Here is a 24,821-nt window from a genome sequence, read left to right as displayed (position 1 = left end):
CTACCCTAGAAATAAATAAAACATTAAAAAAAAAAAAAAAAAAAGAGAGTGTGCTCTCTGTCTCTTTGCAGTGCTCCTTTGTAGGAACTGTTCCTCTTTCAGATCTCCTGTCAATGGCCTCAGTATATGTTCTCATAGCAAGAAGAGTGTATCAATCTTTTGTAACATTTATCATAGCTGCAATTTTACACTTATTTTTAATGACCCTCCCATCAGATTGTGCATTTTGTGAGAAGGAGAACTGGGTCTGGTTCTGCTCACAGCTTTGTATCCTGTGCCTAGCAGAGGCTGCCCTATTGCGATTGTTCAAGAACCACTTATTAAAAGGAAGAAAGCCTCTGCTGGTCCACTAGCTTCGTCCAGCGGGGCATCAGTAGGCCCAGCTCTCCCTACTCCACACCCCACCTGTCTCCTATGGAAAGAGGAACCGAGGATATCTGGATCCTCAGAGGCAGTGTGGTGGGGTCAGAAGGACACTGTGGGGTCAGAAGGACACTGTGGGTTCTGGAGGCAGAGACCAGGGTTTGACCCCTAGCTCTGGTATGTACATTTCTGTGACCCTGGATAAGGCACACTCCTGTTTACTTATCTATAATAAAGGAAATTCTCATATCTAGTTCATCGGACTTCTGTAAAGATTATAGGATTTTTTTCTGACCCAGAGTAGGAGCCAAGCAAATGGCAAATGCTAATATTACTATTCCTTAAGCAAGTAAAGGAAGCTGAAAGGGGGCTCCTGGCAGTGGGGAATGAGGTGCTAAGGGACTATGTCAGGTTTTTCCTTTGGAAGAATGGAGGAGAGTCCTATTAGGACCTCAGTAATGGTAAAAACTTCAAAGGAAGCTTTATTTTTTTGTTCTGGGAAGGCAGCCAAGAAAGGAGAGTGGGATTAAACTTGGGGAAAGAAAATATCTGCATCTTCATTCACTTAAGGGATGACAAGCTTAGAAGGTAGCAAGGAAGGCATGGGGGGAACATGCAGCGAGAAGCCACCTCAAGTGTCTAGGACAGCAGCACAGAAGCAAGGAAAGAAAATGGAAGTGACATCTCCTGGCTAAGTTAAGAGGTACCACACAAGAGTTTCCGTGAACTCTAAACATGAACTCCTTTAGTAATCAGTCCTCTGCTCTCCACACAGCAGGGCTCAGTAATAAGAGTTAGCATTTATCAAGCACTTTCTAGGTAGCAGGCACTCTGACAAGCAGCCCAGATGTCTGGTTTTAGCTAGTCCTTACAGCAACTTGTGATGCTGGTACAATTATCCCCACTATACAGACAGAGAACTGAGATCAGAGCAGTGAGGTAAATGACTCAAGGCCACTCAGCTAAAGTCAAAGAGAGTCAGGACCCCAGAAGCAGTGCTCTAAGGAGTTCAGCCTGGAGTGAGTGGAGGAAAGAAGAAGAAAGTGAAGTTGAAGGTGAGAGATGGGGAAACACACTGACCTAACATGCAAGGTGCTTGGGCAGGAGCCTGTGAGAAAAGGGAAAGAAGAGTGGGGCACTTTAAGCGGAAAAAGGATTGGGGCTACAGAATTTTTCGAAATCAGAACAGAGCAGATGAAAACTACAGCAGTTATAGTTCTAAGTTCATAGATATAGATATCTGGATTTTAATATTTTAGTCAGTGTGCAAAAAATCACACACGCGCACACACACACTCACTCACTCATTCACTCAAATGCACACCCTGGCCTGCCACCGTCATGAAAAACCTAGCAAGTTTTCCTGCCAACTGATGTTTTTGAACTTTCTTGTTATCTGTGCTGACTTGTTGAGGAGGCCTGTCTCTGGAGGCTCATCTCTCTAGCAGCGACTTGTAGTCTGAGTGGTTACAAGTTACCTAGCTTTCTGACTAGCTATACATAAACCACGGCAAAGGGCTTCAGCTGAGCGCTGATCTGACTCAACCTGACCCGACACATATTCCAGCCGACCACAATCCAAATCCAGAGAAAATAGGTGATGAGGTCTCTATGAGATGCTTTTGAGTTTTCCTTTAAGCCCATCATCCCGAAGCAGCATCGTGACTTTCCAAGGGCAGTGCACCAGACTGCTTAAAACGCTTTCCAAGTCACCGCATGAATTCTGAGTCTTGCTTGACCATAACATCTTGTTTCCTCCTCCTGGCAAGTTCAGCTCCATGGTGGGAGGGGAAAAGAGAGCAGCATGTGTGCATAAAAACACAATGTAGAGAGAAAGATTACTGACTGTGAGGCAACCCTTCCCTTCTCTAACGCCCCCTACCCCTTCCGTGCACACACATCTCCAGCAGTAGCCTAGAAAATTCTCAGATACGTCATTGAGGAGTTAAGCAAAGGAGAGAAACATGCAAAGGACGGACACCTACAAGAGACAGACTTCTAAGTTGAAATTTTTACTTTTAATTATTCAAATATGGAAACCTCCCAACATAGAGGAAGAGAAAGAAAGAGCCCAACCCCATGGTCACAGCTCCACTTGTGGGGACAATAATGCAGGTGCTTAAGTGAGGGGAGAACTTGGCAAAGACATCCAAGGTTCCCACTGCGCCCCACGGGCTGAGGTCCTCCCAATAACACTGATGTGGGAGTCACCTCAGTCTTCTCTGACCTTGAGCAAGATCCCCATCTGCAGGGAAGAGGAGGGTGGGGTGCAGTTTGCATCAGTCTTTGGCCTTCTGCCTCCAGCCTCCTGGGCCCTTGACCTCTCCCAGCACAACAGGCAGTCATTTTCATGTGTGCCCTTGCAGCACTGCTGGCTGGAATCCATGACAAGGGTTGGGCTGGCCCAACCGCCTGCCTGAGTCCTGTAATTCAGAACCCCAGGGTGCAGGTGCAGGGAGACAGTGAGGCCTCAGTCCCCCGGGGCCTCAGCCCGGGAGTCACATGGTAGAGCACCAGTATCCAGGGCTGGGCCCACTGCCCATGAGCTGCTCTGAACCAGAAAGGGCCAAGCCCTCAACACACCCCTTCCCTGGTCAGGTCCAAGCCTGCTGCCATCACGAAGAGCCAGGCATTCCCACAGGATCCATTTCCTACCAACCATCCTCCAGAAGGCAGAAACAAAAGAATAGTGGGATGAGCAATGAACAAAGCAGTACATACAGGGAGCAGGACACAGTGCCCCTGTGCCTTGAAGTTCTTCTTTCAGACGAGGTAAAATCAGAGGGACAAGAGGTCCTTCAAGCCTTGCTCAAATGTCACTCTGTAGCCTGATTTAACATTACAGCCCCATACCTTAACCCCATTCCCTATTCCCTTTCAATGCTTATACTTTTTCCAAAGCACACATCAACTCGCAATATTCTATAAAATTTACTTTTGGGGAGGGAAAAGATCTATCTGCATCACTAGACTGCTAGCTCAGTGAAGGGGGTATTTTTGTCTGTTTTGTTTACATCCCCAGGGCCTAGAAGATAGGCACTCAATAAATATTTGTGAATGAGTGAATACATCTTTAAGTCAGTAGCTATTAGATATCAAAGCCAAGGAACCTCTTGATTAGCAGAACTGAAAACTCAGGGCCTGGGGCAGGCACATGGGTCTCCCCTACCCTAGGCTTTTAGGACTCACTGACACTTGAGGGCAGTATAATGATGGAAAGAACAAGAAAACTGGGGTCAGGCAGACCCATCTACTAGCATACTGTGTGATACTGGGCATATTACTTAACTTCTCTGAACCTGTTTCCTCATCTGTAAAAAAAGAAGAAAAATATCTACCTCACGGAATTGCTGTGGAAACTGAAGAAGACACAGTACAGAGTAACCAGCATGGTGCTGCTGGCCATCTTCTGGAAGGGTACTCTGGTCCACCACTAACAAGGAAAGCACTGTGCAGGGGGGTCTGCACTTACAACAGGAACCCCAACTATGGCATCCCATTCACAACCTGCTGGACACTAGTGACTCATTAGGTCCTCACCCAGGCATGCAATTATAAGCTGTCCCTCTGGAACATCGTATAGCTTTAATCACTCTAAGAGATAATGAATCTAGGATGTTTCCAAGAGCATCCTCAGTTATGGTTCTCTTTAGATACCTGCAATCCAATACCTTCCAAATAAGTAATCCTCTTAGGCCAGGTCATGAGACCCATTGGCATCTCTGTCTCTGGGACATTTTACAAGTCCCTCTTCAAAAACACGAAAAAGACTTGATGGTAGTAACCCAGTAAGTAACATGGGAACCCGTGTAGAGCTACCAGTGCATTTCTCTCTGCCCAGAGGACTCTAAACATATCCCCTTCTGCAACAAGAGGTAAATCTCTGTGGGCTGCCGGACTTACAAGCCAGGTCAAAATGCAGTGTCTGGCCACCTTCCTCTCACTCATTATGACCTAGCCACCTTGGCCTCTGCTCAGCTCCTCAAACAAGGGAACCGATCTTTCCTTTCCCTGGAACCTTTGCACTAGAGATTTCCTCCACCTGGTCCACTTTGGTGTCAGATCCTCATGTGTTCATTCCTCTTTGTCATTCAGAAAGCAGCTGCATTTTACCTCCCACTGAGTCTCATCCACCCAGTCTTAAAGTAGCCCCTTGTCCAGCCCCATCCCCCGCCACACACACCACTAATTACTCACTCTCCCTTCCATCACGGCTCTACTTTCTACAGAACACTTACCATCTCTGAGATTATCTTGCTCACTTATTTGTTTACGTGCCTATTGTCTGCCTGCCCTTCTTGAACCTAAATCCCACAAAACAGTCACCCTTCCTGTTCTATTCATGGCTATATACCTTATGCCTGGAATAGCACCTGGTCCAGAGGAGGTTTTAAACAAATATCTGCTGAATGAAGGAATGAAGGTATCTGTGACCAAACCATTAGAGGAAGAAGTAAAAGGCCTCAGTTTCAGGTGTGAGACTTGCAGAACAACCAGAAGACCAGCAACGAGGGCAATGATGCTTGTGAGTGCCCCTCCACAAGGCTCACGTCCACCAGGGCTCAAAGTCCAAGCATCTTCTCTCAGGGCCACCAGGTCTCTCCACAGTCCCACACACTCCCTGGCAAACCCCCCCCCCCCCCCGGACTCAGGGCTTGCCACAGACAGTTAGAAGGTACTTCTGTGCTCCCTCCGCTGAGATATCACTAGACCACAGTCCAGGGAGAGATTCTGTGGCTTCACACCCAGTCCAATGCTTTGGAGCCGGGGACCTCAGCATAACTTCCAATATGGGCTATGTGAATGGAGGGCCTTCTCAGGAAATATGGGTTTCCCCTCCTCCTCCCCAGTTAAAGCAACAAAGAGTTCACCTCCTCTGGGCTGCTGGATAGGTGTTCCAAGACACCCCCACTTTAGTAGGTGCCCTACCCAGAGCATTCACCCAGGCCAGATCCTGCACTTTGGCACTGATGGTCAAGGGAAACCTATTCTCAGAACTGACTGGCTCCACTGTGGCAATGGAGGCTGAGCTGGGCTCTACAGCCCCCAAATCCTCTACTAAGCCAGCTAGGGAAGGGGCCCAAGTCAGCTATGGATGTTCAACTAAACTGAGTCCCTCAAAGAGGCTATCCGGGGACCACTTGGCCTCCTGGAACAGGAAGGCTCGAAGTGTGACAGGTGAAGGGCAGGCTTTCTGCAGAGAGAACAGCACAGGGAGGAGTCTGGAGAAGAGATGTACGAGCCACTAAAACTGAGGGGTCTCTGCCCAGAGACTTCCCCACCTCTGCCTGACACACGTCCCCTTCTACCCCACCCTCTTGGAGCTGTTTCATTTCCTTTCAGAAAACTTTGTTTTGGTTTGATATTTGCCTCTAGGCCTCTGGGAGACTTTTCTGAGCTTTGTTTTTCTTCTTGTTTCTAGGATACCTGAGCTGCTCCTAGAGCAACAAGCACAGTAGGAACTAGAGAGTGGGGGGTGCAGTCAGGATCACCAGATAGGAAAAGAAGAAGGAAAGAGGGAGGAAAGTGTCTGCTTGGCTCACATATACTTTGGTGGCTCCCAGACACCCCAGAGGAGCAACAGGGAGCTCTAGCACAAAGCAAAATGAAAACATTCAGAAAGAGGCCATTTGCAAAGAGAGAACTTGAAGTTCTAGGAATGTAAAAGATCAGGGAGAAGACCATGGCACTGCCCAGGGCTGGCCCAAGTTGAGCACACTGAGGGAACCTACTAGATGTCACAGAAGAGAAGCTTCCATATACCACCTGGAAGGCTAATGACGGCCAGGTACACATGCCAGGCTGGGACCTGCCCACAACAGAAGCACACATCCTTAAAGGCACCAGGCCTGGGGTCAGGGGCATGGAGGAAAGAGGTGGGGAGCAGGGGCCCACAATCCCTAGGGCAGGCACACTAGGCTCAGCACGTACCAAGCAGCAGCCCGAGTCTTTCCTGCCCACCTCATACCCAGCCCCAGCCCCAGCCCCAACAAGAAGGAACCCGGCTTTCCCAGGCAGGGGCAGGCACGAGTGGAATTCCCCTGAGGCAGGCTGCACAGGGTAGGCAGCAACAGAGGTCATTCATCAACTTGATTCTGGAGGGGGAGAAGAAGGCCTGCTCAGCCTCTACAGAGTAAAGCCAGTGTAGCTCCCATAGCACCCCCACCGCATGCATCAAATGCCAAAGGGCTGCTCAGGAGAGACACTGGCCTGAGGACCCAGGGACAGATGTTTCCCTGGCACAGACTGACATGCCCATAAACTGGGCTCTTCTCATTCGTATGGCAGGTAGATGGCTACACAAAAAGCAGCTTTTTAAAAATACGCAGAAAGTTAGATCTCCCCCAACCCCATGCCATTTTAAGATTAAGAGCTCTGTAGTCAGACTACTTGGGTTGAAATCCCAGTACAGACACTCACTAGCTGTGTGACCTCGAGCAAACTGCTTAACCTCTCTGTTCCTTAGTTTTCTTCTCTAAATGGGATAACAGTAGTACCAACTTTACAGGGTTGCTCTGAGTATTACATAAAATTATTCCTTGCAAAGTGTTTAACAAAGTGTCTGGCACAGAATAAGTTCTTCTTTTTTTTTTTTAATATTTATTTATTTTTGAGAGAGAGACAGAGCGTGAACTGGAGAGGGGTAGATAAAGAGGGAAACACACAATCTGAAGCAGGCTCCAGGCTCTGAGCTGTCAGCACAGAGGCCGACGTGGGGCTCGAACTCGCAAACCATGAGATCATGACCTGAGCCAAAGTTGGACACTTAACTGGCTGAGCCACCCAAGCACCCTCAGAATAAGTTCTTGATAAAGGTAGATTTTGGATGGAATGATAAAACTAATAAAATCATATACTGGTACAAAAATTACAAGAGTTGCTGTGGAAATCACACGGGGAAACTTGGCATTCCCAAGTTGACAGTGGGGAAAGAAAGGTAGAGAACTATGGGCTTCCCATTTTTGTGCTCCCATACCCTGCTGGGAGGTACAAAGGTTGACAGAGAGACCCAGAAGCAGCAATGGCACCAAGCCTCCAAAAGAAACACTTCTGCAAAAGCCTAAAGAAACTATGGCTGGGGGGGTTCCCACCTGCAGAAGCAGAGAAATACAAAGGCAGCAAGGGAAAGAACACCAGTCCCAGAATCCTACCTTTCTTTCTTTTTTTTTTTTTTTTAATGTTTATTTCTTTTTGAGAGAGAGAGTGCAAGCAAGGGAGGGGGTGGAGAGAGAGAGAGGAGGGGGGACAGAGGATCTGAAGCGGGCTCTATGCTATTAGCACAGAGCCCAATGTGGGACTCAAACTCATGAGCCATGAAATCATGACCTGAGCCAAAGCCAAAATGCTTAACCAACTGAGTCACCCAGGTGCCCCAAACCCTACCTCTCTCCCATGGCACTGACATCTCTCCAAGTGATGAGAATAGGCAAATGTTCAGAGCAGCATTTTTCATAAAATAGCCAGAAAGTCAAAACAACCCAAATGCGCATCAACTGATGAACAGATAAAATGTGGGACATCCATACAATGGAATGTTATTCGGCCATAAAAAGACACAAAGTACTGATACCTGCCATGACATGTATAAACATTAAAAACATTATGCTAAATGAAAAAAGTCACACAAGGCCAAATATTTTTATATGGGATGATTCCATTTATATGAAATGTCCCGAACAGGAAAATCTATAGAGACAGAAAGTAGGTCAGTGGTTGCCTAGGGCTGTGGGTTTTGGGGGGAAATGGAGAGTGAGTGTCAATAAATATGGAGTTTCTTTTCGGGGTGATGAAAATATTCTAAAATTGACTGTGGTGATGGTTGCACAACTCTGTGGATATGCTAAAAAAAAAAAAAAACAACCACTAAATTCTACACTTTAAATGAGCAAACTGTGTGCTATACTACAACTCAATAAAGCTCTTTTCAAAGGTGACCAGAAAGTAGATATTAAAAATGATGTTGGGAACTGCATGTAATATAAAGTGTGAATCTGTATATGTGGGTGGATGGCCAAAAAGCACGACGGGATGGCAACAAGGGCAACATTCGACAGAGAGCCTTTACCTGGTCCTGCAACTCCTTTACCAAAATGGTACCAAAACATTAACCAGGATACATCTCCCAAAAGATACCAAAACCCCCTGCCCACCCCCACTGGTTTAGCAGGGCTATAAACGCCCATGCAGGAAGACCTCTTCCACGGTACTTACCCAGCTGGGTAGGCAACTAAACCAGATCGGGGGTCGCAGGCAAGTCCTCTGCCTCCAGACACTGTTATCCCAAGCACCTTCTCCAAGGTCACCTGTTAGAGCAAGACAAAAAAAGTGACATATGGAGAGAGCTGGGTTGGGAAGAAGGTATTGAAGGTACCCGCAACCATCCAGCAAATGCTGACTGCTCTTCAGGAGAATGGGGCCACTGACTTCTCCAGGTTCTGTTCTGGCCAAAGGCCCCTTGGACACATGGGGAATAGACAGTGTGTACTGCAGGCTTTTAAGAGGGCTCAGTCTTATGGGGACCACGGGAAAGAAAATGAAGTGTGAAAGCTCAGCTCATGGCCACAGAGGAACAAGCACTCCCCCAATCCACGAAGGCTCCATTTACAAGATAAAGCCTTAGATCCTTATATTGGCCTCTTCTGTCTATAAGATTCAGGTAAGGTCACTAATCTTCGTGCCTTGGCAGGCATGAAAGAAAGGCTACTCTGATCTACCAAGAGTCAGAAGAATGTTAGGTAGCAATTAGGTAACTCATAAGATCCCTGATCTTTGCATCCCATCACGTTCTTACTTCCATCAGAGAACTCCACCTCCCCCCACAAACATCTGCCAGTTCACTCAAACTAGGAGCCTGGGAGACAGAAACATGGCTTAATGCTGTGTTTTACAAAGCACAGATGCTCAGAGTGCTCTAATTATTGTTATTAAACCACAACTCCCACAGAGATGATAGGGAAATATGTGTAAAGTGCTCAGAGATTCTGAGAGGACATGGCCACGTGAGACATTCACTATCACTCTCACCATCAATATTGTTACCCCACACCAGCTGCAGCCCCAGAGCACACACTGGACTAACCTCAATTAGTTCACTGGCCTTTCTGCTAGATGACCTATGGGAGATTCCGGAGTCTCTTCTCACCCCCCCCCCCCCACCCCCACCACTCTCTCCTACAGAACATCTTGTTTGTCATTCCAGGTCCAGTATTCTCTAGTACTGTCTGGACTCCCTGCACTGGCCCTCCCCAGAGATGTCCTTGGTCTCTCCACTGGCTCAGAGAGATAGGCATCTGAATGTGGAAAGGTCATGTAAACAGGCCAGACTGTACTCTACTAAGAGTGCTGGAGGCCCTAGGTGGTGTGAACCAGAAACATGTCAGAGGTGTTCATGTCTATAGCAGGCTAGTCTACTCCTAGTCCAGGCCAGTTTCTAGAGAGGAGAAACCCAGAATCAATTAGGGTGGTTTTAGGATCTCTCCTCCTTTCTTATTGTCCCAGCTGGAAAATTCAAAGTTCTTCTAGAGGGATGGCTTAAACTCTTATCTCCAAGGACCATTTTAGTTTGACTTAATTGGAAAGAAATGCCCTGTGGTGGCCAAAGACCAAAATAAGTCTCCTAGGACATTACAGTTAAAACCTATTCCCCAGGAAGGTCCCCAAGAGTCCTCTGTGCTTCCTGGGGATGTGGACCAGCAATTCCAACACGTGTCTACTCACTGACAGAGGCAGTTTATTCCCAGGGCCCCATACCAACCCACCTGGCAAGCACCACACTTGCCAGTTACCCTGGGCCTACCTGAGGCACTAAACCTAGCATAGGATAAACTGACTGTCCCCTACTCTCTGTGTTCTTGGTTGTTCACCCTAACTTATGCCTCCTTCCTCACTTTTTCTCAGTCTCATGATGCCCTAGCACCCAGTCACCCTCTGAAAGGCCTGAGCAGCAGGCAGTCTGACTGGAGAGCACAAATACCCCTGGGGAAGTCCAGGGGACACTCAGCTCAGCACACCACTCCCCATCTTGGCACTGTGCCTCCAGCTAATCCAGAGGGAGGGGTGCTCAGAACATTCCTGCTGTACCAACTGCCTACGAGAGAGAAAGAAGAGAAGAGAGAGAGGAACCCAAGGCCAGCATTACCCACAGAGATGGGAAAGGTCACAGGATCAAGTGCAGTGAACTAAAAGGCTGCTCAACTCCTATTCTCTTCCAGTGTGAATCATTTCAGGCAAATCCTTTGGATCCAAATTTGCATCAATCCTTCCTTTATGCCTCAGCTTTGGTCCCAAAGAATCAGACCAGTCTGCTGGTTCTCAGCTTTCCTTCCCTCTGACAGGAATTTGGGTAGGTGTTTTGTGGGCTGATGATCCAGCTCCACAGAAGATTCATTCTGAAACTAGCCTGGGCTTTCAAAATCAAGCTAAAGCAGAAAGGAGATATGAGTTACTCACACCTTTAAGACCAGTGTTGGTCAAACATTTCTGGCCATGAGCCATGGTAAGAGAGACAGTTTATGTTATGGCCCAGTATACAGATACAAATACATGTGTGCATGTGCATAAAAATGAAATCAAGGTTTCACAAAATAATACTTATTCTTGCTGCAGGTGATATACCCTGTTTTCTATTACATTCTATTTCATTAAAAAAATTATTCTGGTCATGGCCCACTTTATTGATTTCATGACCTACAAATGGGCTGGAAGCTCCAGTTGGAGAAACCCTGCTACAGACCATCTTTTCCTACTGGGCCTGGGCTCCAGGCTCTGATCTCTGGCAACCGTGTGTTCCTCATGCACTTCCCTCCTAGGACTCCTGGCGGTGGGACAGACATCCGGGCTAGGAAACCCCATGGGCAGGAGTTTGCCTGGGCTCAAAACTTGGATTATTTTCAAAGGATTTATGGTTTTTGGCTTTTTATGACTTTCTGAACAACTATCCAAAAACAAAAAGGCAGTTTCCTTTGGCTCTGTGGAGTGGGAGGAGCAGGGGAAAAACATTCAGGGGCATCAGCTGGTTTTTATTTTATGTTCTAACTCAAACCAGCTTCCTGTTTGCAGGGAGGTTTTGGGCTGAACTCCACTTTCAAAGGATTTCAGAGAGTCCAAAGATCCAGCAGGGCCTCCAACATCTAGGCTTATTTTGAAAGGCCCCAGCACGATGGAAATTGTAAATGGACTGTCTCCCTGTCATAACCTCCATATCCTCTCCTTCCAGAAAGGTGGCACAGCTCCCATCTACCATAAAAAATGGAGCCAGACCTGAGTGCCCCCTGCAAACACAACACCAGCTAACCACACCCAAGTTCAAGCCAGCTTCCAGTGGCTCACGACAGCTGATGGTGCCCTTCCTTTCCCACCTCCTCTTTCAGAGACAGCACATTGGTAGCTTGAAATCACCACAGTGGGAGAACTTACACCGTGAAAATCAGCAAATGCTACAAATCAGGGCTCTTTTTTGTCCCCTCAGAGAGCCTATAAATATTCAATAATATACCACCAAGTTCAGGTCACTACTATCTCGCACTTGGGCTACAGCTATAATTCCCATGTGTTTTCTCCACTTCAGGCCTTACCCCCTAGAGTCTTCTCAACATGGCAGGCCACAGTGATTCTTTTTAAATATATGAGATCTTGTCATTACTCAGCTCAAAGCCCATGGGCTTCTCCTCCTAAAGTTCAAATTCAAATACTTTTACTCTTTTTATAAGACCCTAAATCATCAGGCCTCTGGCTCCCTGTCTGACTTCATTTCCAACACTCTCTCCCTGTTCCTCTACCTCAGCCACCCTGGCTGCCTCAAGAACCTCAAGCAGATTCTAGCTTCAGGTCCTGCATATGCTTTTCCCTCAATTAAAATGGCTCTTCCCTCAGCTTTCACAAGGCTAATTCACTCAGGTCTTTGCTCAAAGGTCTTCTCCTCAGAGACAACTTTCCAAACTAGCTTTACTGTTCTCTCTCTATACCTAACTTACCCTGTTTTATCTTCTTCATACCACTTAGATTCAGATAGAGACCCAACACTGACTATATTTCTGTCCACATACTTACTGTCTGGCTTACTATTCAGATGACAATGAGCACAAAGGGAGCTTAATGGTACAGGTAATATTTCATTTCTTAAGCTTAGGATGGGTACACAGTTATTCATTCTATTATTCCACATGTCTTTATTATATGTCTTAAATATTGCATAGTAAAATTTTAAGGAGACTTTTTTTTAATGTTTATTCATTTTTTTTGAGAGAGAGAGAGAGCGAGAGAGCGAGAGAGAATCTGAAGCAGACTCCAGGCTCTGAGCTCTCAGCACAGAGCCTGATGTGGGACTCCAACACACAAACCATGAGATCATGACCTGAGCCGAAGTCGGATGCTTAACCGACTGAGCCACCCAGGTGCCCCGCATAGTAAATGTTAAAAAGAGAGAAAATATATGGTCTAGGACAGGACATGGGGCTCAGTATCTCATGAGTACTATAATTCATACCCTGGCTTCTCTCCTCATCCTTAAGCAATAGCATTTTGAGACTTACCCAACAATGTTGGGGGAAAGGGTACAGAGAACTCAAGAATGTGAGTTTTTGTTTGTTTTAGGTTTCTTACTTAAGTGCTTCTAGGACTGCACATTTTTATGATGCTCTGAAATGCTACTTCCAGAAGAAGCTTTCAAGAACCACTGTGCGTACCCAACTCCTGACTGCAAAGCATGGTGGCAGATGATGAGCGAGGGCCCCCTCAGCCTGGGGCCCTGAGTGACTTCAATGAACAGTCCCTGTGCTGACCCACACTGAATACGAGCATGAGCAAGAAATGAACTATTTGTTAAGTCAGGGAGATTTTGAGGTGATTTTGTTACCACAGAATGACATAGCCTGGCAATTTTCATACTTTTTGGTCTCTTACACCCTTTGGTTTCTTTATACGCTTCGAAATTATCAAATATCCCAAAGAGCTTTTGTTAGTATCAGTATATTAGAAATTACAATGGAAAATTTTTTTCTTCCTTAAATAGTTTATTGTCAAGTTGGTTTCCATATAACACTCAGTGCTCATCCCAACAAGTGCCCTGCTCCATGTCCATCACACCCCTTCCCTTCTCCCCACCCCCATCAGCCCTCGGTTTGTTCTCAGCATTCAAGAGTCTCTCATGGCTTGCCTCCCTCCCCCCAACTATTTTTCTCCTTCTTCTCCCGCATTGTCCTCCGTTAAGTTCCTCCTAATCCACCTATACGTGGAAACATATGGTATCTGTCCTTCTCTGCCTGACTTATTTCACTCAGCATAACACCCTCAAGTTCCATCCATGTGGCTACAAATGGCCAGATTTCATTCTTTCTCATTGCCATGTAGTATTCCATACAATGGAAAAATTTTAAAACATTTGTTAATTCATTTTAAAATAATAAATCCATACATGTTAATATTCTTATTAAAAATAACACTATTTTGGGGGCGCCTGTGTGGCTCAATTGGCTAAACGTCTGACTTCAGCTCAGGTCATGATCTCACAGTTCATGAGCTCGAGCCCTGTGTCGGGCTCTGTGCTGACAGCTCGGAGCCTGGAGCCTGCTTCTGAGTCTGTGTCTCCCTCTCTCTGCCCCTTCCCCGCCTGTGCTCTGTCTTTCTCTGTGTCTCAAAAATAAATAAATGTTAAAAAAATAAATAACACTATTTTCCAAAACAAAATGAAATTCAGTGAGAAGAGTGGCACTATTTAACATTTACATCCATTAACTTACGTCTCTTTAATGTCTGGTTTAATAGTAAACAGCTGGATTCTCCTATCTATATCTGCATTCAATCTGTTGTGATATGCCATTCTAGGTGAAGATGAAGAAAATCTGGCCTCATTGGAATATGTAACTGGAAAAGAAGGGATCCCATAGGTCCCCTAAAAGGGGACCCCAAGGGTTCTCGGACCATACATTAAAACCCAATGACCTAGTCCCTTGTGAATACTATAGGGTTTTTCCACAGAAGGAAGCAAGCTCACTGGTGTGAGAGTTGTGGCCTCAGCAACACAGAGGAAACAGAGGCAGGGAAGAGATCCTATGAGAAAATAGCTATCCTCCGAGTCTGGGATTGGGCCCAAAGTTCCAACAGGAAATTCAGCTATAAACCCTCACAGCCTAAATGCCAATGAAACATAGTCCAAAAGACACACCAGTCCAGATAACTGATTACATCCAGTGACTTAGGACACAACTACTCCAGGCAGTTGGTACCCTGATACAGCCACACAGTTCTAGGAACACTGCTTCATGCACAAGTAAAAACTCAGAAGAAGAGAGCACCCACGTCGTATTCCACAGTGCTCTCCTCCACATCCAAAACACAGCCTAGAAGCAGAGAAAATACTCAAGGTGTGACCCAGCCTCTGCTTTAGCAGGTGGAGAGTGTTGAGATAGAGGAAAGCCTACACCAACCTGAGATGGGGTATCATCTGTCCCCAGAAGCGAGGCTGCAGGAAGGCAGAATTACTACAGATATACTGCAAAGGAGGGCTTGAATGCCCACCACTCCCAGCATGTACTAGGCAGGGCAGATTTGTATCCTCCAGAGAGAAAAAAGGAAAGTGAAATTATCCCTCAACTTAATGAGATAAAGGGATAACTTCATAATAGCCTATTCCCAAGAGAGAAGGAAAGACTAAAAGCCAACTGTTTAAGTGCTCTTCTGGCTCTCATTAAAGTAGATGGAAAAAACAGGTGGCTCAGGGGCAACAGACAGGACAACTCACTTATACCAGGTAGAATAAAATTTTCCAACGTGCAGACTGCAGCTTATTAATGGGACTTGAAATTGACTGACTTCATGCATAATGAATAAACAGAACAGAATACACAATAGATCTCATGGCATGTAGTAAGGGCAAGTACTGATCATGAAACTTTTGTTTAGGGGTGAATGTGTTTTGGGTCACAATATAAAATTTATTTTTTGGGGCACCTGGGTAGTTTAGTCAGTTGAACATCAGATTCATGATTTTGGCTCAGGTCATGATCATCGGCCTCCATGTTGAGTGTGGAGCCTGTTTAACATTCTCTTCTCTCTCTCTCCCTCTGTTTCTCTCCCCTGCTCCTGCACAAGTTCTCTCTCTCTTTTTTTAAAAAAATGTATGTCTTAATGTGGGTCATTCTCAAAAAAGTTTGAAAATCACTAGGATGTTATAGAAGATCCTAAGATGAACAATACAGACTCTACTCTCAAAATCCATTAGGGAAAATATTATAAAGCAATCTGGTATGTAATAGGGTCATAAGAAACATATAAAGTGCTCAAACAGGAGGAAGAGAAATGATTTCTGAACAGGTTAGGAAAGGGAAACAAGGAAGCTTTCTTGGAGGGTGAGATGGTATTTGACCTCAGCCTTGCTTGCAGTGAGGGTAGGATCTTGTCAGGTGGAAATACAGACAAACAGAATTCTCAGTAGAAGAAGCTTCATGAACACAAGTTTGACAGAAGGAAATAACAGAGCAGGTGAGCATTGATGAAAGCAGATTGTGTTAGGAGAATAAGTCAGGAGAGGTAGACTGTAACCAGACCAGGAAAGGCCTTCAATGCCAAACTAAGTGGCGTCATCTGTAGGCTCTGGGAAGCCACTGAAGGGTATCAAGCTGGAGACACAATCAAAGCTATGCTTTGGTGATGATGTATATGAGACAATACAGGCAGGACGCTCAATTAGAAGGCTGTTAACAATAGTTCAGATGAGAAGTAATGAGGATCTAGACCAGCATGAATATAGTGAGAATAGAAAAGACATGATGGATTCAAAAGTAATAAAGCAAATATAATTGGCAAGCCTGGCCACCACACAACTGTGAAGGAAGAAGACAGAAGACTCAAATTTTGAACCTCAGAGATAGGGAATATGAAAAGAAATAATGCCAGGATCAGAAAGCAGACCTGGGTCTGGATGAAGGAGGAAGGATGGGAGCCCATGATGTCTGTTTTAGATGTGCTGAATCTTGGGGCGCCTGGGTGGCTTAGTCGGTTAAGCGTCCAACTTTCGCTTAGGTCATGATCTCGTGGTTCGTGGTTCGAGCCCCACGTCGGGCTCTGTGCTGACTGCCAGCTCAGAGCCTGGAGCCTGTTTCAATCTATGACTCCCTCTCTCTCTGACCCTCCCTTGTTCATGCTGTCTCTCTCTCTCTCTCTCTCCTAGAAATAAATAAAAAATAAATTAAAAAAAAAAGATGTGCTGAATCTAAGACACTTTAGGGATATTTAGGAAGAACCACAAAACGTTCACTTTAGCAACATAAACATGGAATTAAATGCTTGGGAAAGAGGTCAGGGCTAGAAATAGGTACCTGAGAAATATTCACATGGAGGTGAAAACCACCACTGAAAGTACAAGAGAAGATGGGAAGGGAGAGAGAAAACATGGAGAACCATGGAGAACACCTATTTTTAGAGTAGAGATGCTGGGCAGTTAGAAAGAAAGGAGGAGACCCAGGAAGCCAGGGAAGGGGAGAGCTCCCAGAAAGGAGGGGTAGTTGATATAAGGGCCAAAAATAAGTTAAAGAGGCAAGAAAAGAACTATCCAGAGTCCAGAGCCATCTGCGACACGGGTGGCACACAGCACAAGGTCCCAAGAGGCCCAGACCTTTAAACACGCAATTCCAGGAATCCTGGGCAGGGCTGTATAAGCTTTTCTGCTCGTACTCGCTCTCTCGCTCTCTCTCTCCCTCTCTTTCTTTCTCTCTCTTTCTTCCTCTCTCTCTCTCGTCCCTAGATCTGATCATTCCACAAGAGCTAGAGTAGAGGTACCAGTCAAAGAAAGATCCAGTCTACAGAGCCAAGACAATGACACCGCTAGAGAAGGGCTTCTTGCTTGAGACCACGAGCTAATGACTGGTTTGGATTTGCTCTTCTTTTCTTAGTGTGAGAGGCCACTACAGGGAGTCTTTGATGGCAAGTCAGCAGCTGCTCCCTTGAGAAAGAGAACTAAGAGGCCAGATCCACAAAAGGCCAGGGTCATCTGGGATTTAGCTGACCTCAAATTGGTAAAGAAACCCCAGCAACTGGGAGGAAGCCGATCTCTGTTTTTGTTGCCATGTTTTTGTTGCCACCAATTTCTGTCTTCCCCCTTCTCTCTTTCTCCACTTCTCAATCCCACTGACACAAGTTATAAATACCTGAGTTAGAAGTCATTCCAGCCAAACCATGGGCTTGCTGTTTCTATAAACAAGCATGTCACAGACCTGTCCAAGGCAGAGCACTCTCTGCCTTTCCCTCCCTTCCTGCAGGTTAAGAATAACTATGCTTGTCTCTTGTCCACACACTACACTCTAATCTCACAAAGCAGATTCTCAACCAGATTCTGAGAATTGCTGCTTATGCAAAAGCCACAGAGGAAGCCCAAGGCCAGCAGGCTTTGTGCAGAGACTTAGCCAGCTGGACGGAGACCCAGTGACTGGCCTGGGGAGGGGGAGGGGAGAGGCGGGTATCATGCCCAAGTTCACTCACTCCTGCTCCTTCAGAGTCCAAAGTGCCATATTGTCAGAGGCAGTAAGGGACAGGATGGCCACTCCAAGACTGTACAACAGATCTTGCCTCTTCACTCTGCTCCTGGTCTCTATCCTGTCTGGCAGATTTATAGTTCCACTCTCTGTACCACGAAGGCTTCCAGAAACAAATAACTTCCAATATGACAGAAAAACCAGGCTCCCAAGCTTAGAGTTCAGCACTTGTTGGGGCTGAGCCAATTCTCTGGTGCTGGGATTAAAATAGCCTCAGCTTCTAGGAAGGTAAATCTGCCACCGCTTGGGAGGAGGTGACCTCTAGCCATAAACTCCTGGAGACTAAAGAACAAAGGTTTCCAACCCTGGCCTACCAATAGAATTACTCATAGGGTTTAACAGGGTTTTTTTCAGATACCAGTCCCGGCCCTACCCCATCCCTTGCTTCCACAAGATTCTCAATCAATTGATATAGAGCTAGGTTTGAGAATCTGCATATTAAAGCTCTCCAAGAGGCTCTAATAATTAATCAGATAGGGAAATATTAAAGTATTTTGCCTTTTATTTATGAATTTCAGTCCCTCCCAGGACTAAGGAGGAAACAATGTTCTGAGTATTTTCACAAGAATATCCAGACCTGGGGCACTTGGGTGGCTCAATCAATTAAGTGTCCAACTCTTGATTTCAGCTCAGGTCATGATCTCACAGGTTTGTGAGATCAATCACCGTCAGCAGAGAGCCTGCTAGGGATTCTCTCTCCCTCCCTCTCTGCCCATCCCCATTGGCGCTCACTTGTGCTCACACATGTTTGTCGTCCCTCTCAAAATAAATAAATAAACATAAAAATAAAAGAATACCCAGACCCATGGGGTATAAGCAGTCTTCTGCAGAGAGGGTCTATAGCTGTAAGAGCTACCCTTCACTGAACGTGTACTCTGCCAAGAACTGTGCTAAGCACTTTACAAGATTATCTCGGGGTGCTTGGGTGGCTCAGTTGGTTAAGCATCTGACTTCAGCTCAGGTCATGATCTCATGGTTCATGGGTTTGAGCCCCGCGTCGGGCTCTGGGCTGAGAGCTAGCTCAGAGCCTGGAGCCTGTCTCAGATTCTGTGTCTCCCTCTCTGACCCTCCCCTGCTCACACTGTCTCTCTCTCTCTCATAAATAAATTTAAAAATTTTTTTAATTAAAAAAAAGATTATCTCAATACCATTGACAAGTTTTTGTTTTTCTTTCTTTTTAAAAAAAATTTTTAATGTTTTATTTATTTCTGAGAGAGAGAGAGACAGCGTGAGCAGGGGAGGGTCAGAGAGAGAGGGAGACACAGATTCTGAAGCAGCCTCCAGGCTCTGAGCTAGCTGTCAGCACAGAGCCCGATGAGGGGCTTAAACCCACGAACCGTGAGATCATGACCTGAGCCGAAGTTTGACGCTTAACTGACTGAGCCACCCAGGCGCCCCTGTTTGCTTTCTTTTAAGTACGCTCTATGCCCAACACGGGGCTTGAACTCATGACTCCAAGATCAAGAGGTGCATGCTTCAGCCAGCCACGCCAGACTCTTAACAACTTTATAAAGAACTAGTATTATCTCCATTTTATTGATGAAAGAATCAGGTAACTAGTGAGTGCAAGAACCAGGATTTAGATCAACGTCTGTCTGCCTGGTTCCAGAAACTTTGGCGACCTGAGGAGGAAGTTCAGTTTCTCCCAAACCACCAGAATGGTGCAATTTGTGAAAGAGTAAAGAGGCCAGTCACCATGCTTATGTGGAAGCATCGGGGACAGAGCTGAGAACCAAGGTAGAAGGCAGAGGCCACAGGATGCAGAGGGCAATAGGGTCCTTTTCTGCTACCTTTCACCTATTTTCAAAAATTAGCAGGTATTTTTTTTTTTAAGTAGGCTCCATGCCCAACATGGGGCTTGAATTCACAAACCCAAGATTGAGAGCTGCATGTTCTACTGACTAAGTCAACCAGGAATCCCTAAAAATTATCAGGTCTTGGGGTGCGTGGTCAGCTCAGGTCATGATCTCATGTTTCATGAGTTTGAGCCCTGCGTTAGGCTCTGTGCTGACAGCTTGGAGCCTAGAGTCTGCTTCAGATTCTGTGTCTCACTCTTTCCCTGCCCCTCCCTGCTTGCGCTCGGTCTCTCTCTCAAAAATAAGTAAACATCAAAAAAAATTTTTAATTAGTAGGTTTTATCAGTAACTGAAATGGATCTAAAAAATGGGTTCTGATCTCTCCTCACTGAATGGTTGCAGAGAAAAAGAAATAGAGGTCTTCCAATGTCAGAGTATCTATCCCACCTGGTCAGAGCTTGCTCATGTCCAGCCAGCACTAGAATCTAGAGTCAGCGTGGACAGCTGACACTTTCAAGGCAACAGATATTACAGTATCAGAAACAGGAGAATCTGATTTCATGTGCAGATGGAGGACGAGGTGAGGGCAGCATGAGACCTCATATGAGAGTTCTGGAAATCAGAGCCTCTCACTAAAGCACTCAGTTTTAATAAAACCATCAGCATGCACCCAAGTCCAAAGAGCAGCTTTAACAACACAGTGCCTTGTACAGAGCAGGTGCTTCTCTCTCTCTTCCAGTTATGAGCAAGGCAAGGATAGGAGGTGCCTCAATTTAAGCAACCAGAACAAGGGAAATAAATTTTTTTCCTCTCTAGAGTCAGTCCTCTCTACAGCAAGACCAGAACCACAAACAACACTTTGTGAGCTAAAAATCTGATCATGAAGAAGGGTCTGATCCCTCCTCATTCACCAACTCTACACACCTGAGTTTTCTTAATCTTGTGGTTTCCAAACTTACTAACCATTCCTTATCTTCACTAAGTGTGCGAAGTGAATGCAATTTTTGCATCTGTAATCTGGGACAAAAAGGAGAATGGGAAGAACTCTTGGTACCCCTGTAATCATGCCAACTTGTGCCAGGAGACTCCCCTGGGAAGAAAGGTTTCTTCAACATGTTATTCTCTATAAAATGCTTATTTCCTTTCCATTCCAAATGCCAACACTCTGGATTAGGCCTTCAGAACCACATTCTCATATATAGCAATAGCTTTCTAATCAATTTCCTTACTGTAGACCCTGTCCTCCCTTCCCTCAACCTGTCAGAATAATCTTGCTATAGCAGAGCCTTGATCATGTCCCTCCCCTGCTCAAAAACTTTCAACGGCTCCTTACTGCCAACTAAATAAATTATAAATGTCTTAGCCTAGCAACCACTACTCTCTGTCAATTGATCCTACTTTCTTCTATTTCCGACTACTCACCTATATGAATCATGTGCATTTGTCAATCTGGATTATTCATTATTCTGGAAACTGGCTTTGGGGCTTTAGTTTATATTCTTATTCTACCAGGAATGCCCTTCCCTTCCACCACCCCCTACTGAAATCCTACCCTTCCTTTCAAGGACCAGCTCAAATATCACATCCCCTGTGATTTTTTGCATGCTCACCCTGGCCAGGATGATTCCTCCCTCATTGGTACTCTTACAGAAGCACTTAATTTGCATCATTCAGATGGTATGTACCTTGTACATAAGTTCTTTATGGATCTGTCGTCTCTCTCCTACCAGTCTCCTGGGAGGCAGAGGCTGTATCTACAACTCTGTGCTTAAAACACAGCGCACAGTATTTACTATGTATTTGTTGAGTCTATTTTTAACACTTTAAAAATATTTGTGAATACTCTTCAATTCATCTTACCCCGTAAGTTCTTTAAACTCCTAGAGAATTCCCCATCTGTCACAACCAGCCCTAGAAGGTGGAGCAGGAAGCAAGATTTTGATACCTTTCCAGAAAGACTGGGGAAGGCCTGAATGGAATAATCCATGTGCTTTAAATGATTACAAACAAAACCATTTTGTCCTTGACTTCAGTAAATACACACACGGCATGGCTCTTCACAAATCTGACTTAAATTAAAATTACAGACTAAGTCTAAAAAGATCAGAGATAACTTTTTAAGTAAAAGTGACAATATTATTATTTTAAAAGAGTTTTACTCGTCCTTTAGAATCAGAAATGGACGTAGCTATAAGTAGTTCTGGATGTTGAAATTATGAACTTGTTTTCTTCCTTATGTTTCTCTATACTACTTGTGTAAAAAATCTTCTCAGAAAGCACATGTACTTCAGAAAGTATTAAAAAATACTTTGTTTACCAAAGCTAACCAAGGAAATATTTCTGAAGAAACAATGAGTTATTTCAAATTCAACAAGTTAATGATGAATTTGCAAGAAAACATTTTCATGTCCTGTTACACTAAAAAAAACCCTAAGTTTATTATTTCACATATATTGTTCATATTTGTGCATAGTTTTGTGCTTAAATGAGCATACCGATTTTTAAATTTAAATTTTTAGATTAAATATGAAATACACATGTTTCAGTTAGAGGATTTTTATCTTTATTGGGTTTTTTCCTACTTACAAAAATAATACAGACTCATTGTAAAAATTTCCAACATTGCAGAAATATAGAAATGCAGACCATGAATGTCCACCATAATCTACTAACCCTCCCTGAGGTAACCAATATTAACAACAGTTTGGTATTTATAGCCTCACTTATTTTTCTATGCATATACTAACATACATGTTTTAACAAAAATATAAATAGTCATTAACATAAAAAACAGTTATACAATTTGCTTTTTGTCAATATATCTTGTATACTCTTTCACATCAGTAACATCAGTACATATAGATTGACCTCATACTTTTCAGCAAGGACTAGGTATTTCATTTTATGGATGTATCCCAATCCCATTTTGATGGTTACTTGGATTATTTCAAAGATTTCATTATTGTAAATAACACAAAAAAAATCATGTTATATACACACTTGTGTGGTATGAATGTTTGCATAGAACAGATCCCTAGAACAGATCCCAGAATTGTAACTGCCAGATCAAAAGATATGAATCTATTAACTCTCCTACCAATGGATATTACCAAATTGCCCTCTAGGAAGGCTGGATCAGTGAATGCTCTCACCAAGTGTATAAGGGCATGAATGCACTTGTTTCCCCACATCTTCATGGATATCTTCTTTAAGCAAACATTATTTAAAGAGACTATTTCACTCCTATTATATTAGACACTTAAAACAATGGGTTGTAAAATTAACACATTTTCACTCTGCCTTTAAATTCTTAGTCTGAAAGAAAGCTCTAGGACTAATTCATTTCCTGAAATATTTCTCAATACAAATGAATTGCCCCCAAAGAAGAAAAAAGTTATCTTTAGAGAAGTTACTTAGACACAATAAATTAGGTAAATTAGGACTCCCTCCCCATTCACTAAACCGGTTTAGTGGTTTGACTTTTTTAGCTCCCAAAACTTATATTCATAGCCCTGAAATAATAAATTACACAGCAGTTCATATAAAAAATATTTCCTAAGCCTTCCTTTTGGTCAGGAATGTTAATACAAGTTAGAATATTGGCAAGAAAAAGGTACTGAAGTTAGGTCACAATAAAAAAACTACACAGGGAGGATGATTAAATGTTGGAACAGAAGAGGCTGAACGTGCAAAAAAAAAAAAGACTTCTCACAAATAGACACTTGAAGGAGTAAAATCTTGCCAGCAAATTAGAAAAAATTCCTTAATATTCTAGAAATCTATGGGCCCTGATAATATTAGCAACCCCTAAACAGCTATAAACTTATTTAGACCTTACAATGTGCTTTCACATTCATTAAATCTCCTTTAATCCTCACAACAGCCCAAGGAGGAAGCCATCAGTACTCTAATTTTACAAATGAGAGGGAAGCCAGCTCCCTCCCTCACACATGCACACACACGCCTGACTACTCAATAAATGGCTGGCTCGAAGAAACGCAGCACAGGCATCACTTGGGAGCTTGGTAAAATTGCACAGTTCCAGGGTAGGCCTGAATCTGAATCTGCATTTTAACAAGACCACTGCCTCTTGCCCGTACCCACTAATCTGTCTGCACATTAACTCTCAGAAACCTTGTTCACTAGCCAGTTCTGGGTTTGCTATGAGGGAAAGTGTCTAAGACAGCTGCTGTGGGGGCTTTGCAAAATGCCTGGGGAAGGAAGGACATCATAAGGAGAAAGGACATGTTTAGAAAAGTCTGCAACAGGTTACTATGTCATATGAAAACAATCTTTGTGTGCTTTCCCAAATAGAAGCTGACCAATAAGCATCAGGGTAACTAACAGAGGGAGGCCCACAGCCTGCCTGTTGCGTGCGTAGTTCTGACAAGCAGCTGCTTGCTTTTCTCCAATGCAGCAGTTGAGAGGGGGCAAGGGTCAGGGTTTCTGAGCATGCTCTGAGCTCCTCCCCCATAATCGCAAACTGCCTGCGGGCTGCCCTTCACCCAATCCACCTGGCTTGGGGCTTCCTCTCCTCGGACTAACTGGAGCAGCTGCAGGAAAGCATGTATTAAGATCCTGTGCTTTTGTACTCATAATGTTATCATCACTGCCTATCTGAGGAAAGAAATCAAAATAATACAAATCTGAGATCAGGTGAGGCAAGACACTTGCTCAAGGAACTAAGCAAACTTGGAGCCTGACAACCAGAGTCAAGTGGACAAATGACCTCATTTTTGCTCTTTTTCATGTTCACTGAACTCCAGTTGGCATCATTCAGGTAGGCTCTGGCACAGGGCATTCTTAGATCCAGTTTTTTCCCCACAGAACACAGGCATTTTAACTCAGCGATTCTCCACAGCTTCAAAGACACGGTCAGTTGTGAGTAGGGACAGGCACAGAAATAACAAAGAGGTGGAGTACAGAGATAAAAAGGTGAGGTTTGGGGTAGGTAGAACTAGCAAGTAATCAGGAGTGTGAGCTACACATTGAGTCAATAGCCAATTAAGGGCAGAACAGGTTGAAGGGCCATGAATCCCACACACCAAAACAAGCAAGCCATCTGTTGGTCTCCACTTCACTCCCCCACCTCGCTCCAACCCCAGAGAGAAGCAGCAACTACTTTCAGCTTAAGGTC

The 24,821-nt window shown here is 44.6% G+C and overlaps 1 protein-coding gene across 5 annotated transcripts in view; it reads right to left on the bottom strand.

The window, feature by feature from the left end:
* MAPKBP1 (mitogen-activated protein kinase binding protein 1) overlaps nt 1–24,821 on the bottom strand; it is a 53,048-nt gene that overhangs the window by 19,105 nt on the left and 9,122 nt on the right. For all 5 annotated transcript variants that reach the window (XM_039232789.1, XM_039232793.1, XM_039232791.1 and 2 more), the window contains one exon: nt 8,575–8,666. In XM_039232789.1, the coding sequence (XP_039088720.1) occupies nt 8,575–8,666 (92 nt within the window). The remainder of the gene's footprint in view (nt 1–8,574; nt 8,667–24,821) is intronic.

This window comes from Hyaena hyaena, unplaced genomic scaffold (genome assembly GCF_003009895.1).
Source record: "Hyaena hyaena isolate Hyena2069 unplaced genomic scaffold, ASM300989v1 scaffold_70, whole genome shotgun sequence".
Lineage (NCBI taxonomy): Eukaryota > Metazoa > Chordata > Mammalia > Carnivora > Hyaenidae > Hyaena > Hyaena hyaena.
Note: the sequence above shows the minus strand (reverse complement) of the source record. Positions and strands in the feature narration are given on the sequence as shown.